General features: G+C 42.5%; 2 protein-coding genes across 6 annotated transcripts in view; both read right to left on the bottom strand.

Moving 5' to 3' along the window:
• csnk1g2b (casein kinase 1, gamma 2b) overlaps positions 1-1,479 on the bottom strand; it is a 41,453-nt gene extending 39,974 nt beyond the window's left edge. For all 4 annotated transcript variants that reach the window (XM_086115166.1, XM_086115168.1, XM_086115167.1 and 1 more), the window contains exon 1: positions 1,341-1,479. The gene's annotated coding sequence lies outside the window, so the exon portion shown is untranslated. The remainder of the gene's footprint in view (positions 1-1,340) is intronic.
• A 1,726-nt stretch (positions 1,480-3,205) lies between these two features.
• Positions 3,206-8,411, bottom strand: dmbx2 (diencephalon/mesencephalon homeobox 2). Of its 2 annotated transcripts, none has more exons than XM_086115705.1 (4): positions 8,101-8,411; positions 7,291-7,475; positions 4,896-5,071; positions 3,206-4,012 (listed from the first exon to the last, which is right to left on the bottom strand). In XM_086115705.1, the coding sequence occupies exons 2-4, from the start codon at positions 7,463-7,465 to the stop codon at positions 3,536-3,538; spliced, it is 828 nt and encodes a 275-aa protein (XP_085971831.1). In that variant the 5' UTR covers positions 7,466-7,475; positions 8,101-8,411; the 3' UTR covers positions 3,206-3,535. The 2 variants fall into 2 exon arrangements, with proteins under 2 accessions (XP_085971831.1, XP_085971832.1); XM_086115706.1 differs by having other exon boundaries at positions 7,291-7,424; positions 8,101-8,409.
• Between the last annotated feature and the right edge of the window lie 9,496 nt (positions 8,412-17,907).

Raw genomic sequence — 17,907 nt, 5'->3', positions numbered from 1 at the left:
CTATTGGGGTAAAACAGAGTGAAGTCCACACCTACATTTTTGCATAATCTTCTTTCTCTAATCGCTGATTCTATTTCATAATATGTGGATTGTTTTTGAATGGACTATTGGCTATCGCTACCTATTAGTTTATCATCTTAGCAATAAGGCCTAAGTTTTGAGGTGGCAGCAAACAACTTGGTCTAAATCATGGCTAGTGGCTTTACCGTCACTTCTCTCAGTGTAGCTACGCATTGCCACGGGGGGAAGAATCAATTCAGTGTGAATATTGCCCCCTTAACAAAGTGAAAGCTTGAAACGATGTTAATCAATAAAGTTCACATCGATCGGTGCATTTCCTCCTCAAAGTGATGTCAAATGTGTGCAATTGCTCGTTAGTCAATGCTCGCTAACAACTAGCTAGCTAACATTGGCTGTCATTTAACGTTACTTTTGTGTAGCGCCACAGATAACCATTTGCTCAACTGGATAGCACATTATTTTGCATTTAATAACGCTGATGTCGACATCAAATACAAACAGTAGCGATACATTTCTTCGAAAATAACCGCACATTAACACTTGCTAGTTGGGGCAGACAAGGCCAGATACTCTCAGGACATCCTGGCGTTACCTAGCCACTTAGCATAATAGCGTTCATTCGTTCAAAGATTTTGTACATATTAAAATGCTGTTTTACAGTTCATAAACACGAGTAGCATGCACAACTAAGATCTAATTAAAAGCGGATGTATACTGGTTGGTACTAAATCTTACAGAGTTGATGAATGCTAACCTCGTTAGCACATCTACAAAAAAAACACCGCTCCTCTTGGCCCTACGCCTAATAAAAAACAGCTAACGTTAGCCGGCGCTAATACAAAAACTCAAACATGAAGAAAAAATCCAGACTAATTAAGAGTAAGCGAACTAGGCCATACAATGTAGGAAGCGGGCAAAGCACAAATTATTCATTGATTGACAGCCCCAAAAATACGATAATCTGATTATTAAATGACTAATAACAAATGAATAACACTGTCACTTCCGATGTTGTTAATGGATTGTATCGACTGCTGTATACTTTTAGTCAGCTCGATCAAAATGTAATCTGACAGTTTAATTCTAAATATATATTCCTGTCAGGGGCAATGCGCCGACCACTGCCGGGCAACTCCTTAATCCTAACAAGCGAGTGTACACCAGCGGTCCCTCTTTAGCTCACATGCTAACGTTAGCGGTTGTCCAAACTAGCACACGAAACACAGCTAGAACGTTCATGTACGGCGAAGCGCTTTCTTCTTCGAGGAACAACAACTGGGAAGGAGCTTTTACGCCCACGACAAAACGTGTGGAATTACCTTTAGACTTAAGCTATCGACGGGCAGTCGAAGTCATGGCTCTTCGTACGTATGAATCGTTTATTTTTTCCCCCTCTTGTCCTCCAGTTGCTATGATATCTCTTTAAGCCTCCCCCGACTGCCGATACCCTGACACAGCGTCACACTGCCTCACGCCACTACTACGTAGAAAAAAACGGGGCGTAACTATATTCGGGAATACGCAAAAGAAAGAGCGCAGCTTCCGCAGTTTTGTTGTTATTTTGCTCCATAATATGAAAACATACCAGAAAAAATCCTTGTTTTGTCATGAACCACTGACGTCTGCAGTCACAATAAATGAACAATTATACAACAGTTTATTTGTCACTCATTAAATTGTGAAGTATTCAGTGTAAATAAATAGTGCTGTAGATTAAATGTAAATACAATACAATACAATACAATACATCCAGATTTATATAGCGCTTTCACAACAATAGAATGATATTGAAAATTAATTCATTAGTAAGGTAATTTAACATTGGAAAACAAGTTTCGCTCACTTATCTCTCTTAGCCTCTTGTAGCCACATGATTTAACCACTCATATACAATAATCATATACAGTGGATATAAACAGTCTAAACCAGGGGTGCCCAAGTCCAGTCCTCGAGAACCCCTATCCAGCCAGTGTTACATGTTTCCCTCCGCCAACACACCTGATTCAAACAATCAGCCCATCAGCAAGCTTTGCAGAAGCCTGGTAATGATCCTGATCAATTTAGTGAGGTGTGTCGGAGGAGGGAAAACATGTAAAATAGGCTGAATAAGGGTTCTCGAGGACCCGATTTGGGAATCTTGGTCTACACAGCAGTGTTCAAAGTTTTTTGTGATGTAAAAAAATGACTCCAAAATGAATTATTTCAAAACATTTTTTCCACGATTAATGTGACCGATGTAGTTTAAAAAAATGTAATACAGGTAGAAACAAATTTCCTGCCTATACATTTTTTGTGGGGACGGGGGCAGAATTGTATACTGTACCTATAACCTGTATAACTCAAGAGTATTTGTTTTTTTCTCATTCAAATCCTCTTAAAGCTGGGGATGTTGCTATATTCAAGTGCCTCTGATTATTTGAATCATTTGAAAAGGTGTGTGTAGACTTGTTATGTCCAATGTACTGTGCAATGTTTAGTGATGTGAAGATGTTATGTGCATTTCAGACATGATCCCAAAACTAATACTCCACTCCGACCATTCACCCATTCATCCATCCAGCCATCCATCCACCCATCCATCCAGCCAGCCAGCCAGCCAGCCAGCATTTTCTAATCCGCTTATCCTCACAAGGCTCGCAGGAGTGCTGGAGTGTACTCCAGTTGTCCTTGGGCTGTAGGAGGGGTACACCCTGAACTGGTTGCCAGCCAATCGCAGGGCACACATAGACAATAATAATAAGAATAATACATTTCAAAACACTCAAGGACACAAACAACTATCTGCACCCACACTCATACCAAGAGACAATTTAGAGTGTTCAATTAACCTACCATGCAAGTGTTTGGAATGTGGGAGAAAATTGGAGTACCAAAACTCATACAGTACTTTACATTACATTTACAAAACTTTACATTATTTTAGAATTTCTCAAAGGTCATTATTATGGTGGATGATATGTTCGTAATAATTAATAAAACATGTGGCGCATGCAAAATTGCATGCCAAGTAATCACAATGTTCTTGTATGAAATATATTAGATAACATGAGCATATACTGCAATATTATGGAGAGTGGTTTTGGGACAGATGACTGAATGAAGAAAAATACATGTTAAAATTCAACTATTCACATCACGACTAGTAGTCTTGATTTAAAAAAAAGATTAACAATAGAGAGACAGAGACATTTCACAGACAAACACTTTTATTTCAAATTTGTTTTTTTTTATATTGCAGGACTCCCTGATATAAAGGAGTCTTAAGTCGCCATTGCTATTGCAACTAGAGATCAGTGCAATTAGATAAATATATTGCTCATACGCTAAAAGGCAAGCATCAAACAGTATGATAAAAGGTATAAAGAGAAATTAGGCAGAAACACACACACACACGCACGCACACACACACACACACACACACACACGCGCGTTCACACACGCGCACGCACACACACGCACACACGTACGTCCATGCAACCTCCAAGAGTGCACATTGAACCCAAATCCACAGTTACTACAAACCCATGTTAGGATACAGCACAGCTTTGTTAGAACAAGCAGTCTGAAGGGAGAGGCTGTAGTTTTTAGTCATGGTTGACAGAGGTTCCCCCAGGTCCAGGCTCTGTTCCTGTGTGAAGGGCCAGAACTCTGGAAGGGTGACAAACTCTCTAGAAAGCATCCCAAAAAGTGGCTGGCACGGTGGATGGCTGTAACTCTGGCCTGACATGAAAGGGAAATGTGGAGGGGACGGGAGTCGCAGGGGGTACCAGGAGATGAGATGCGAGTCTGTATGAGAGCAAAGATCTCTTCTTTTATCCGACACGGGTCCCCTGAGTGGGATGTTTCTTTCAGTCGGTAATATGTCAGTGTTTTGGCTGTCCTCCTCTTCCAGCTTGCTGTCATGTTGTGTCACCTTTGTATTTTTGTCTTTGGAGAGGGGTATGCACCTTTGGCCTTTGCGATACTTTGCTCTTCTGTTTTTAAACCACACCTGAAGGGAAGAGACAAAACCACAAAATCTTAAATTCAACACAGATTATATTGTATATGTAGAGCAGGGGTAGGAAATGTGCTTGAGGTTAATTAGACGTGCACTGATGTCAGCAATAGTGTCTAGTGTGACATAAAATGGAGCAACATCACTTTCAACACAACGGGAGAAGTGCTGAATGTCGAATGACTGTGTAACCACACACCTCTTTCACGCCTCCGTTATGTCTCTGGTATTACTTCAGAAGGTGGGAATTTCCCTTCCCCACCCCCATTCTGTGTTAGTGGCATTTAAAAAGAACAGCAAGACAGATAAAGGGTTGTTTTTTTTTCCAAGCAGTGTAAAAGAAACTTTAGGGAGCAGTGAGAGTTTGAACTTAATAATGCAACACTGCAACAATGCTTTCAAGAATTTTGAGTGATTTTTTTTGTTTTGTTTTGAATTATGTTTACCTTTGATGTTCAAGATGAATGTTGTAAAAAGATACATTTTCAACAACATTAAGTGTAAAGTGGTAAATATGGCACAGTCTACCTAAGCGGGTCGTTTTATCATGTCACTGTCCAGTAATTATGTTTCCAAACATAACGAATAAGTATTGTTATATTAAATTAACCTTATACACCGTAACATCTGTATTCTTACAATAAAACAAGATTTCCTTTGAGGTATTTATTGGGACTTCTCCTGCCACTCCTCTTAAATGGAACTCTAATTTGTCCTCATAGGTAACGCGTGTGTGCATCTGTCCAATGAGTGATTGGCTACTGTACTGTGAAAAAGGTCAGGAGAACTACAAATGTGAGGCTGGCTGAAGATAAACCAATATTAGCATAAGTTAAAAGAAAAAAAAAATAGCAAGCCGTGTTGTCTGGAAGTTGACCTGGATGCGAGCCTCGGGCAAGTTGATGCAAACTGCCAGTCTCTCTCTCATGCTGATATCAGGGTACTGGGTCTGCTCAAAAGCTTTCTCCAAAGCCTGCAGCTGGGACACCGTGAAGGCCGTACGGCTGCGCCGCTGCTTCTGCTGATTCCCATAGTGTGCCTCCAGTATAAGTTCTGATGACATGGACAGAAATAATTCGATAAAAATCAATGTATTTTACAGAACTATGAATCATATTATTACGGTGTAATGCCGAAAAAAAAAACGGAATTATACTGTTGACGAACTTTGCATATTCTTTTTATGCGTAATCTGAACCAGTTATACAGGTACAAACTCAAAAGTGTTGGGTACATGACACACTCTACCGTAATGACATTCATACAAGAACTAAATCCACATTTTAGTCTCTTCAAATGAGCGCTCAATTTACATGAAATATTAATGTAACTACATTATGTTTATCACTGTGGCCATAATGTGGTGAAGCACGACAGATTACACTGTAATGAGAACTGCAATATTTATAACATCAGGTACTATGCAGCAACTCCCCAGCACTGCACCTTTTCTCACCTAGTGACAATTCAAAGATGAATATTATTTTTCTCGAATTAACATTTTGGGGAACATGGTGGACAGCTGATGAGCACATTCAGTTGAAGAGCATTTGATAATTCTGCCTGTTATTATCCGTGATTGGCATACACTGAAAAAATGGTGTTTTGAATTTACTTAATTTTATTTCATCAAGTGATCACACAAAATAGAGATAGAGATATAGTTTTAAGTAGACTATACTGTATGCCGCAATCCACACAAGGATGGGGAAACATAAACATTTTAACTCCACACAGGATGACCTGCAACCTCAGAGCTGTGCTAACCCTGCCTTTTTTCATAGAAATATTATTTTTGGTGTCCACCATTTTATTTTGTGATTTTAACTTGGTAATGTGATTTGTAGTTTTAATTTAGTCGTGTTATTCGTCTTTATATTTTGCCTTGCATGTATGGTGCTATTAGATAAACTTGCCTTCTGTAACGCAATAGTAAATACATCTATTAAATATTTGCATAAAACATTTTTAGGCCATAAATATAAAACACTATATGGTGCCTTCTTGTGCTGAGTGGGCTTAAGCCACTGCACAAACTAGTTCAGTGCGTGCCCTTTGTACTATCAAAAATGTATATTCGAACATGTTTGATGAATTCTAAGGCCACAAAATATCTTACTCACCCAAAAATAGGGATATTGTGTGAAAGTTCACCATTAATCGAAAATGCACCTTTACAGGTGAATTTAAATTGACCCTCTAGTAACTTTGAAATGCTTTTTTTTTGCACAACTTGCTGAATGAAGAAATTTAAAGACGGGTGTTGTTCTTAAGTTCCCAAGGATGTCCAATTGTATGCATTTCTCCAACTCTGCCTGGTAACTTGCCAATGACACTCTGTGACACTGAGCTCACAGTGCCCATTTCTGTCTGACAACATCCTGTCTGATGCCTTACCTTACACAGCTCGAACTAACATTGCGGGACGGGGGGATGGGGGTATTATGTCAGCTGGGCATTTGCCTTCAAAAGTTTAGAAAAGTAGAATTTGGTTCACCTGTAAAGGTCACAAACTACATTTTAGGTGCATCCTGAAATTTCATATGGAAGCCCACTCTCATTAACTTTTCATACGTAGTGTTGAAAAACAACCAAATGAAACCCAATAAATAGGGCAGTAACAGAGTGTGCCTTCTTGTGCCATCTGACCGACCAGGCATCTTTACGCCGTTCGTAACCTCATTTCTGTCACGTTGGGCCCGAAGCGACAGAATAATCGCTTCGTGCGCAACTACTAGAGATAAGTGGATCCCCGAAATAGCAGACACAGAAAAGTATTTTGTCACAAAAAAATGAGATTTAATATAACACAAAATCCCCGTCTAAACGGACAACAGAAACGCTGGTCAAAAGAGGGCCAGGAAATAACGAAGCAACAGAAAACGCTGGTCAAAAGAGAGGACCAGGAAAATAACAAAAAACGCTTGCGAAACAAAAACGGCAAGGAGAAAGTTCTTAAGTAAAATACCAATCAAACACGAGAGGAATATTAAGGCACGCAATATAGTCAAGTAAGTCAGAGTTTTAACCGAGAAGGCATAGACGATAGCAAATGGCACGGCATGGAATACTCCGGCAGTGAGTTGACTGTCGGAGTGCCTAGATATAGCAGGTGCAATCGTCAACTAATGGGTGGCAGGTGTGCAGGCGGCAAGCAAGAACGCCTGCCCCCTGCTGTCAAATACGGAACGTGACAATTACAGCATATAGTTTAGGTAGCGTCGTAAATCGAGGACCGTCCTTCTGTACATATCTGTTGTCGGATTGACTACCTGCAAGTCTCTCGGCCACCGACAGGGTGCGCACCGTGGGGCTGGCCGTGGGGAAGATGTTGCTGTACTGTGGCGCCATCTGACGGTGAAGCTCAAGCAGCATCGCAGCATTGACGCCATGCAGGGGGAACATGCTGCACAAATCCATCGAGGACATGTTCATTATGTTCGGCATCTTGTCCAGACTTTCACATACAGAAAAAAGGCAGGAGAAAGGGGCCACTTCACCTTTTGTTGATGGAACATGCTACCAATTCAAAATGTTAAGTAGTTAATCAAAGAAAATTAATATTCAAAGAAAAAAAGATTTGACAAGGCAAAAAGTTAGTATCAGTGTGATTTATCTTTAAAAAAAACTTCAATAATGGCATGATAGCTTGTAAATGTAAAATTAATGACAATTATATATTTTTTAAAAAGTGTGGCTTTTTTTTATTAAACAATTTTACATTTATAAAATCTTTTTGAAATAAATGGGCAAGATATTCCACTAAACTTTTTTTCTTGTAACATTTTGATGCATGCATGTTAAATTCTGCCATTGGAACATAAAGCAGAAAAAATAATATTAAAACAAGTCACAAATGGCACCCAGGCCTAATTTAGGACACCCTCGATGCAAGGGCACATGGCAGTACCGCCTCATGAAAATTGAGTTGAACAAAATGCATGATCAAAACGTGTAAACCACTTTTTAGGGTAGTGAATGGCACTCCAGGATGAATGAGATACAATTTCAGACCAAACATGCCAATGAAATGTTTTGTTTTGATTGGGATTGTTAAGAATGTGTGTGTACAGGTGGTTTACCTGAGATAGTAATCTTGTCTTTTTGAGGAGTTCTCAGTGCGATGGCAGGATATATCCCCAGTGCGGTAGCTCCCAGTCTGTCTCAGCTCCTTGCAAGCATTGTCGGCTTGCACTATTTAAGAAGCATTTAGCTAGGCTCCCTTCAACCATTAGCCAATAGAAAGAAAGGTATTAGCTGGGATTAGGTGGGATGAGGACTGAAGTGTGGGGGTGGCACAGGGCTCAAGTTTTTGAAACTATTGAATTTGGGAGATTTATGCCAAGGATCCCCTACAAGCGAGCGTTAAAACAATTAAAACAATGTGGTGGGCTAATCTCTGAGGCAGCCCGGATTAAAATAGCAGCCTTCCCCTCAGTCAGCCCTCTTTTCGTTCTCTCATCATGCTGCTGCCTTTGACAGCCCCCGCCACAATCCCCTCCTAACCTTCCCTCTTCCCAGGGGGGGTTTATTTTGCTAAGGCACACAATATTTCCCCTGGTAAACTGTCACCGTGTGAAGGTAATCCCAACTCAAACCTGTTGAGAACTTCTTCAAAGCAAACTCAATTAGGAATGTTCCCAGAGAGCTCAGAGCTCAGCACTGTAATACATGGCATTTTTCACTTTATATTCACCATGCACATGCATAGTTAGTTCATCTATCTGTCTGTTTCCATTGGTGGTTTGCTATTTTAATATGTTGGAAAACTTTGAAAAGTTAAGGACTTTCAAGGTTGCAATGTAGGTTTTACATTTGACATTTTACAAGAAATTTCATCACATACAGCACATTTGACAATAAAGTTGTACTTGATACACCCACAGGACACTTTATTAGGTACACCACCACAATCGAAAGAGCTGTATCAAAAATACTCTGTTGTTACTTGAATATTTCTGTTACAGTACCTAATTTGGGTACACATGAGGAGCTAATACTGTAATTGGAAATACATAAAAGTGACAACCACTGCCAAGTAATTACATACTACCAGTATACAGTATATATATCCATCTCTCTCTCTTTTTCTATATAAATGTACAGGTCTGTATTTGGTAAATAATGCATAATTGTGACATAGATCAAAGTTTTGCGGTTATTGTCCTGCATTAAATAATTTGGTGTCAGAAACTATTCTTTAGACTGTAAAAAAATATTAATTTGTATTTATGTTAGGAAGTCAAGACCATTAAAAAAAAGAAACAAAACAGAATGGATTGGAATAAAAATACTTTGCTGTCATTGTTTGGTACCGATACACCAGCATTGGAGAGCATTTATAAATTTGGGTTATCCAAAAAAATGAATAGAAGTATAAAAAATAAAAACTATACGAGCACGACTGTCCGTGTTTTTATGTTATGTGTTGTGTTTATTATTTACTTTATGTTAACTGTTTTGGAAAGTGCTTTGTTACAGCTGCAGCTGCTGTGAAAGCGCAATATAAATCAGGATGTATTGTATTGTATAAATTGTGCAGTGAAAATACCAGTAATCCACAATACAATGTTATACTGCATGTACAGTCCCCTCCAAAAGTAATGAAATGGAAAGATCAATGCCTTTTTTTTTGTACAATAATCCCTACTTTATTTTTACAATTTTATATATATACTGTGTATATATATATATATATACACATATATATATATATATATATATATATATATATATATTACACACACACACACACACAGTATATCCATCTATCCATCCAATGTCGCATCTGCTTTATCCTCACAAGGGTCGTGCGGGGTGCTAGAGCCTACCCCAGCCGTCTTCGGGCAGTAGGCAGGGGACACCCTAAACCGGTCGCCAGCCAATCGCAGGGCACACATAGACGAATCACCATCCACGCTCACACTCACAACTAGGGACAATTTAAAGTGTTCAATCAGCCTGTCATGCATGTTTTTGGAATGTGGGAGGAAACCGGAGTACCTGGAAAAAACCCACGCAGGCCCGGGGAAAACGTGCAAACTCCACGCAGAGAGGCCGGAGCGGAGACTGAACCCAAGACCTCTGCACTGTGAGGTCGATGCGCTAACCACTGGGTCGCCATATATATATATATATATATATATATATATATAGGATATATATATATATATATATATATATGTTAAAAAAAATCCTCGTCTCACCCCTTGGGTGGTGTCCGACCTCAATTCAGCTCGGGTCCTCTACCAGAGGCCAGGAATCTTGAGGGTTCTGCGCAGTATCCTTGCTGTTCCCAGCACTGCACATTTCTGGACTGAGATGTCCGATGTTGTTCCCGGGATCTGTTGCAACCACTCATCTAGTTTGGGGGTCACTGCCCCGAGTGCTCCGACCACCACAGGCACGACTGTCACCTTTACCTTCCAGGCTCTCTCCATCTCCTCTCTGAGCCCTTGGTAATTCTCGAGTTTCTCGTGTTCCTTCTTTCTGATGTTCCCATCACTTGGGACCGCTACATCCACTACAACGGCTTTCCTCTGCCCTTTATCTATGATCACGATATCTGGTTGGTTCGCCATTACCATCTTGTCAGTCTGGATCTGGAAGTCCCACAGGATCTTCGCTGTGTCATTCTCCACCACCTTCGGAGGTGTTTCCCATTTTGACCTTGGGGTTTCCAGTCCATACTCCGCACAGATGTTTCGGTAGACAACGCCAGCCACCTGGTTATGGCGTTCCATGTAGGCTTTCCCTGCCAGCATCTTACACCCTGCAGTTATGTGTTGGATCGTCTCAGGTGCCTCTTTGCACAACCTACACCTTGGGTCTTGTCTGGTGTGGTATATCTGGGCCTCAATGGCTCTGGTGCTCAGGGCCTGCTCCTGAGCAGCCAGGATGAGTGCCTCTGTGCTGTCCTTCAGGCCAGCCCTCTCTAGCCACTGATAGGACTTCTTGAGATCGGCCACTTCAGTTATGGTCCGGTGGTACATCCCGTGTAGTGGCTTGTCCTCCCATGATGGTCCCTCTTCCAGCGCCTCATCTTCTGTTCCCCATTGTCTGAGACATTCTCTGAGAACGTCATCCGTTGGAGCCTTCTCCTTGATGTATTCATGGAGCTTGACTGTTTCATCCTGGACAGTGGCTCTCACACTCACTAGTCCCCGGCCTCCTTCCTTTCGGCTTGCGTACAGTCTCAGGGTGCTGGATTTGGGATGGAACCTTCCATGCATGGTTAGGAGCTTTCGGGTCTTAACGTCCGTGGTCTGAATCTCTTCCTTTGGCCACCTTATTATTCCTGCAGGGTATCTGATCACTGGCAGGGCATAGCTGTTTATTGCCCGGGTCTTATTCTTGCCATTGAGCTGGCTTCTTAGGACTTGCCTCACTCGCTGGAGGTATTTGGCCGTAGCCGCTTTCCTTGTTGCCAGTTCGAGGTTGCCATTAGCTTGTGGTATACCGAGGTACTTGTAGCTGTCCTCAATATCTGCTATTGTTTCATCAGGGAGTGAGACCCCTTCAGTGCGGACTACCTTTCCTCTCTTAGTCACCATCCGACTACATTTCTCAAGCCCGAATGACATCCCGATGTCTTGGTTGTGTGGATCAGGGAGTCTATGTCCCTTTCGCTCTTAGCATACAGCTTTATGTCATCCATGTAGAGGAGGTGACTGATTGTAGCTCCATTTCTGAGGCGGTATCCATAGCCTGTCTTGGTGATTACTTGGCTTAGGGGGTTCAGTCCTATGCAGAACAGCAGTGGGGAGAGTGCATCACCTTGGTATATGCCACATTTGATGGACACTTGGGTAAGTGGCTTGCCATTGGCTTCAAGTGTGGTTTTCCACATCCTCATCGAGTTCGCAACAAAGGCTCTTAGGGTCCTGTTCACCTTATACAACTCCAGGCATTCAGTGATCCATGTATGTGGCATCGAGTCATAGGCTTTCTTGTAATCAATCCAGGCTGTGCACAGGTTGGTACGTCAGGACCTGCAGTCTTGTGCGACTGTTCTGTCAACCAGGAGCTGATGTTTGGTTCCTCTGGTATCTCTACCAATGCCCTTCTGTGCTTCGCTCATGTATTGATCCACGTGTCCACTTATCTTAGCCGCAATGATGCCTGACATGAGCTTCCATGTTGTGGAGAGACAGGTTATTGGCCGATAGTTGGATGGGACTGTACCCTTTGAGGGATCATTCATGATCAGGATCGTTGGCCCTTCGGTTAGCCATCCTGGGTGAGTCCCATCCCTCAGCAGCTGGTTCATTTGTGCTGCTAGGCGCTCATGGAGTGCTGTGAGTTTCTTTAGCCAGTAGGTGTGGACCATGTCCGGGCCTGGTGCTGTCCAGTTCTTCATATCTGAGACATTTTCCTGTATGTCTGCCACTGTTATGGTAACTGGGTTCTGTTCAGGGAGGTTGCTGTGATCCTCTCTCAGGGTCACCAGCCATTGTGCACTGCTGTTATGTGCAACCTCCTTCTCCCATATGCCTTTCCAGTACCTTTCAGTTTCCAGTCTTGGTGGGTCAGCTCTGTTGTTAGGACCCTGCCAGTGAGCGTACACTTTTGCAGGTTGTGTTGTGAACAGCATGTTTATTCGTCTGGCCTCATTCTCTTTCGTGTACCGCTTTAGGCGGCTGGACAAGGCTTGGAGCCTTTGTTTGGCAGTTTCGAGTGCTTCAGGTATGGTCATCTGGATGTACCTCTCGGGTGTCGGCCTTTTCATCACACCTCTCTGGGCCTCCGTCAATTGACTCACATCTTTCCGAGCCGCCTTGATCTTAGCTTCCAACCGTCTTTTCCATGGTGGATAACGTATCTCATGGCTTCCATGGTTGCTCTTATAGCCAAGCATCTCTAGGATCACTGATGCTGAAGCGTATATCAGCTCATTGGTTTCCGTGATCGTTACGGTAGGGATCGCCCTCAGTGCTGCATTCACACTTTCCATGAGGCTTTCAGGTGGTACTTCACATAGCCGTTGTAATCGGTTTCTAGGTTGCCCAGCTTTCATTCTCGCCATGATCTTAGCTTTCAGGTCAGTTGCTGCCTCGCTCAGCATTTCATTCATATATATATATATATATATATATATATATATATATGTATACCTGTATATATATAGATAGATAGATCTCTCTCTCTCTCTTTATATATATATATATATATATATGCATGCACACACACACAGGGAAGAAAAGTAATAACCTTCCTTTGTTATTGACTTAGAGGGCAAAGACTAATACTCGCACTTCACTTTCTCTACTCACATAAGCAACAGCTCAGTCTTTGAAAATATGTGAATATGTTTGTGGACTTATTTTTACCCGCACTCCAACACACACACCCACACCCACCCACACCCACACCCACACCCACCCACCCCCACACACACACGCACGCACACACACACACACACACACACACACACACACACACACACACACACACACACACACACACACACACACACACACACACACACACACACACACACACACACACACACATGGCCTTTTTGTCTTCCTCCTTTCGCTGTTCCTGGCTGTCAAGCTATATTAGTGTCCAACAGAAATAAGTCATTTAGAAGAGGCTCTGTCGGCCAGCCCCTCAGCCCCACTAAAAGCTCCAGGATTAGGTCCCAGAGGCCTTTGTCTTGGCAGCCCGTAGGATTAGGAGAGATTTAGCGCAAGGAGAGAGAGAAAAAAAAAGTAGTTATTTCATGGCACTTTCATGATGAAACCTGGCCAAAGCTGTGTTGGCTGGGGGGATTAAAGGCACACAAAGAGTAGGCTTGTGTGTGACCCTTCCCATCCCAGAGCCACCAGCGCTGACTCAATTCGCTGCCACTGGCACCCCTTTCCCTCCGCCACCGTTTCCCTTTCGAAAGGCCACAAAGGTCTTGGCCGAGTTCACCTCGTAGCTGTCAAGTCTCTTCTCAATTCCCTCATGTGTTCAATGCTGCAAGTTCCCACATGAGCAAGTGAGAGCAGCAGTAATTTACAGTTTAGGAGCTAATTATTCGACGATAAGGTCACTCTTTGCAACTTTTCAAGGCTTCAGACTTGCCAAGCGTGACATTGATGAAATAATACATTCTTGTGCAGGGTTTCCCAAGCTTTATTGAGCCAATACAGGGTGTCCGAAATGTCAGGACAAACTTCTTTTTCTACATTTCATTTCAGGTAACATTTGGACAGGTGTCAGACCATCAGCATTTGACATCCTATCATTGCCTTGCTCATGGCTTGCCGGTTGACATAAGGAGCTGCGTTGCAAAACTGCTGCCTGGAAAAAGGTTTTCTGTCCCCGACTGCAATTTAGTGCCAGATTGAGAAGCTTTATGGATATTATGCTACTTGAGGACAATTTTTAGAAGCAAGATCTTTCAGGTTGTTCAAAAGCTTCAAGCAGTTGATTATGATACTCGACAAGCTAAAGTCGCTATGGGTAAAGCGTTATCACTTTCGGAAGCATCCGCGAAATCAAGCTTTTGTTGATGCTGAGAGATTCAGTGCAGCCATGAACAAAGTGACTGCTCTAGGAGTTTGGTGTTTTTATCAGTGGGTTGGTTGTTTTGAGAAACCTGCCGACATAGTGTTAATGTGTTAACGTTAACCTCAAGTGCTAAGCCTACAGCGCTACTCTCATCCTATGTTTTTCCTTTGCTCCGACTGTCTCTATAAGTCGCTCTCACACAACTACAATTCCCCCACGGGGATAAATAAAGTTATCTGAATCTGAATCTGAATTGTACTAAATGTTCAACAGTCATTAATCTCAAACTGGCACCGAAATGTTCTCCGGGAAAGAAAAACCTCGATCCAAGTGCTCCAATGTTAATCGGGAAGGCTTACAAAGCCTGAGCTGTCAAATACTGATGCCCACACGTCTGTCCAGATCAGGTGTGCCCAATACGTCGATTGCAATTGACCGGTAGCCCGCGGACTGGTCCCGAGTCGATTGCGAAGGCTGTAGGGCAGGGGTGGGCAAACTTTTTGGCTCGGGGGCCACATTGATTTCTAAAATTTAACAGGTGGGCCGGGTCAGCACAAGATACAGTACATATAAAAACACTGCATATGTTGACAGTCCATACCAAACATCAACAGATCAAAAGCATAACATATTTTTTTAAATGAGAACAGTGACACAACTATGGTATATAGCCTGTACACCTCCGTTGTTATGGATCGATCGTTAATGTAATATAGTCGTAGAAAGTTTAATGCATAAGATTTTTTTATTTACCTTGTTCGGGAATTTCTGTTTGACAGAGGTCTGCAAGTGGTAGATAAGATTTCTCCCTCTATCTCTCTCCCTCTCTCTTCGTCTCCCCCTCTCTACCTGTGCTCTGCAACTTCAAGTAACTGAGCCACCTGACGTTGAAATGCCTGTCATTCAAGTCCAAATGAAATGAATGCAATCACTCACATCTTACTCACAAATTACGGCCCGCGGGCCGTAATTTGCCCACCTCTGCTGTAGGGAGAAATGGGGAAAAAAAGGAAAAAAGATTTGTGTGCCTGTGTGTGTGTGTGTGTTATTTATACGACCTATTTTTTTTGCTAGGATGCTCAGGGGTATCAGTATCACTTTCACAAAAAAAAAAAAAAACAGGTCACCTTTAACCTACGGTGGCACATGACCTGCATCACCAGAAGTTGTTAGCGGTCAGCAGTCCGCAATTGCAGCTTGCGATCAGAGCTGCTGCAATATATCTTTTTTATTATTATTATTCAGTTTGTATGGGCGGCCCGGTATCCAGTGGTTAGCACGTCGGCTTCACAGTGCAGAGGTACCGGGTTCGATTCCAGCTCCGGCCTCCCTGTGTGGAGTTTGCATGTTCTCCCCGGGCCTGCGTGGGTTTTCTCCGGGTGCTCCGGTTTCCTCCCACATTCCAAAAACATGCATGTCAGGCTGATTGGACGCTCTAAATTGTCCCTAGGTGTGAGTGTGGGCGTGGATGGTTGTTCGTCTCTGTGTGCCCTGCGATTGGCTGGCAACCGGTTCAGGGTGTCCCCCGCCTACTGCCCGGAGACGGCTGGGATAGGCTCCAGCACCCCCCGCGACCCTAGTGTGGATTGAGCGGTTCGGAAAATGGATGGATATTCAGTTTGTTTCATCTGCAATTTACCAATGGCACTGGCAAAGAATGGGAATCTGAAGCGCCAGGAGAAGCATTTTAAACGGTACACGTGCGTACGATAGTTTCTGCACTCAACACAAAAGTGCATCCCATGCTTCCATGTCACGTCTCTTCTAAGGTAGGCAGTGATTTTCTTTTCACAAAGTCTTGTATATAATTTGTTGTTCTGTTTCTTTCATGTTTGGGGTTGTTATGGCTGTTGCTCAACATGGCATGTGTGTGCGCGCGCGTGCGTGCGTTTGTGTGTGTGCAAGGGTGCTTATTTTAGCAAGATAATGCCCAAGCACATTCGACACGTGTTACGACAGCATGACTTCGTAGTAAAAGAGTGTGGGTACAAGACTGGCCTGCCTGCAGTCCTGACCTGTCATTCATTAAAAAAAGAGTGGTGCATTGTGAAGTGTAAAAAATATGGTGTAAGAATAGCACCTTCAGGGCTTCAACTGTCCTCAGTTCCCAAACGTTTATTGAATGTTGTCAAAAGAAAAGGTGATACAACACAATTGTTAACATGACCATGTCCCAGCTTTTTTGGAACATGTTGCAGCTGTTAAATTCATAAAAAAGTTCAGGAAATATATACGTTTGAACATCTTGTCTTTGAAGGGTATTCAATGAAATATAGGTTGAACATGATTTACAATTCATTATATTCTGTTTTTATTTATGTTTGACACAACATTCCAACTTCATTTGGAATGGGGTTTGTAGTTAACTGAACTGCAGACAGGAATTCATAAAAGAAAACTTTCGCAGGGTCCATAAATAAAGTGTTAGTCTTCGTTAGCGTTCTTTAAGTACAGTTGTCTAATACAGCGCAGACTGGAATAAGAAGGGAGCTGGTGTCTTATATCCATGCACCTCCTTTATTTTGTATTCTTTTTTTGTTAATGTCGCCTGTTTAACAGATGTTTTCAAAAGCAAGGTCGCTTATGTCTCAGCTTTCTATAATGAGTTATCAATAGTGGCGTTTTTAATTTTATTTTAATATTGAAAAGATCTGTCAAGAGGGGACCTTTTATTTGTCAGTAATCTGAATGGAAGGCCCCCTCGGACTGCGATCGGATCAATCGGCATGCGGAACACAATTGAGGAGCCTTTGGGAGAGCAATGTTGGTACAGCAGCAGTTTGGCCGAAGAGCGGCAAGCGGGCGGAAGGAGCTAAAGAGCTCTTCATGGGGCGAATCGATTAGGTCGGTTGGCCTATGACCTGAGACGGAGTGGAAGAGCAGGCGGGTGGGTCAGTGGGTCTTAAGCAGCCAGGATCATGCTGTGAGCTCTGACACTGGCGATGACACACTCCAGGCTTAGGCTCACATTGGCTGAGTGTACACACATACACAAACACCATTGTATGAATGTAGGTTCAGGATGTGGATTCTGGGACAAATAATAACAATAAACAACAACGTCACGCATCAACTTTGTCAGTTGGAGTGTAATGGGTTGAATGTGAAGAATTACACCCATTAGAAATGTTTGCTTTCTAATCCTGATCCCTATTACTTTCCAATTAGCTCCTTACAATGTGTTCAGCCCCCAGGAGCTTAACAAAGCAGATCAATATGGGAGGCTGAGTCGAGATCAGTCTCTTAATTGGCAGCACAGAGTGCTAGATTAAAGACTAGTTTAAGGGATGTGCGACAATCAGTCTAATGGGGTCAACTTAAATAAAGAATTGCAACGTGAATGTGGCAGCCCCTCTGTATGTACATTGCAGCCTTCCAGCTGCACCCAC

This window comes from Hippocampus guttulatus, chromosome 7, assembly GCF_054856545.1.
Source record: "Hippocampus guttulatus isolate MCC_2025c chromosome 7, RoL_Hgut_1.0, whole genome shotgun sequence".
In the NCBI taxonomy this organism is placed as follows: Eukaryota; Metazoa; Chordata; class Actinopteri; order Syngnathiformes; family Syngnathidae; genus Hippocampus; species Hippocampus guttulatus.
Note: the sequence above shows the minus strand (reverse complement) of the source record. Positions and strands in the feature narration are given on the sequence as shown.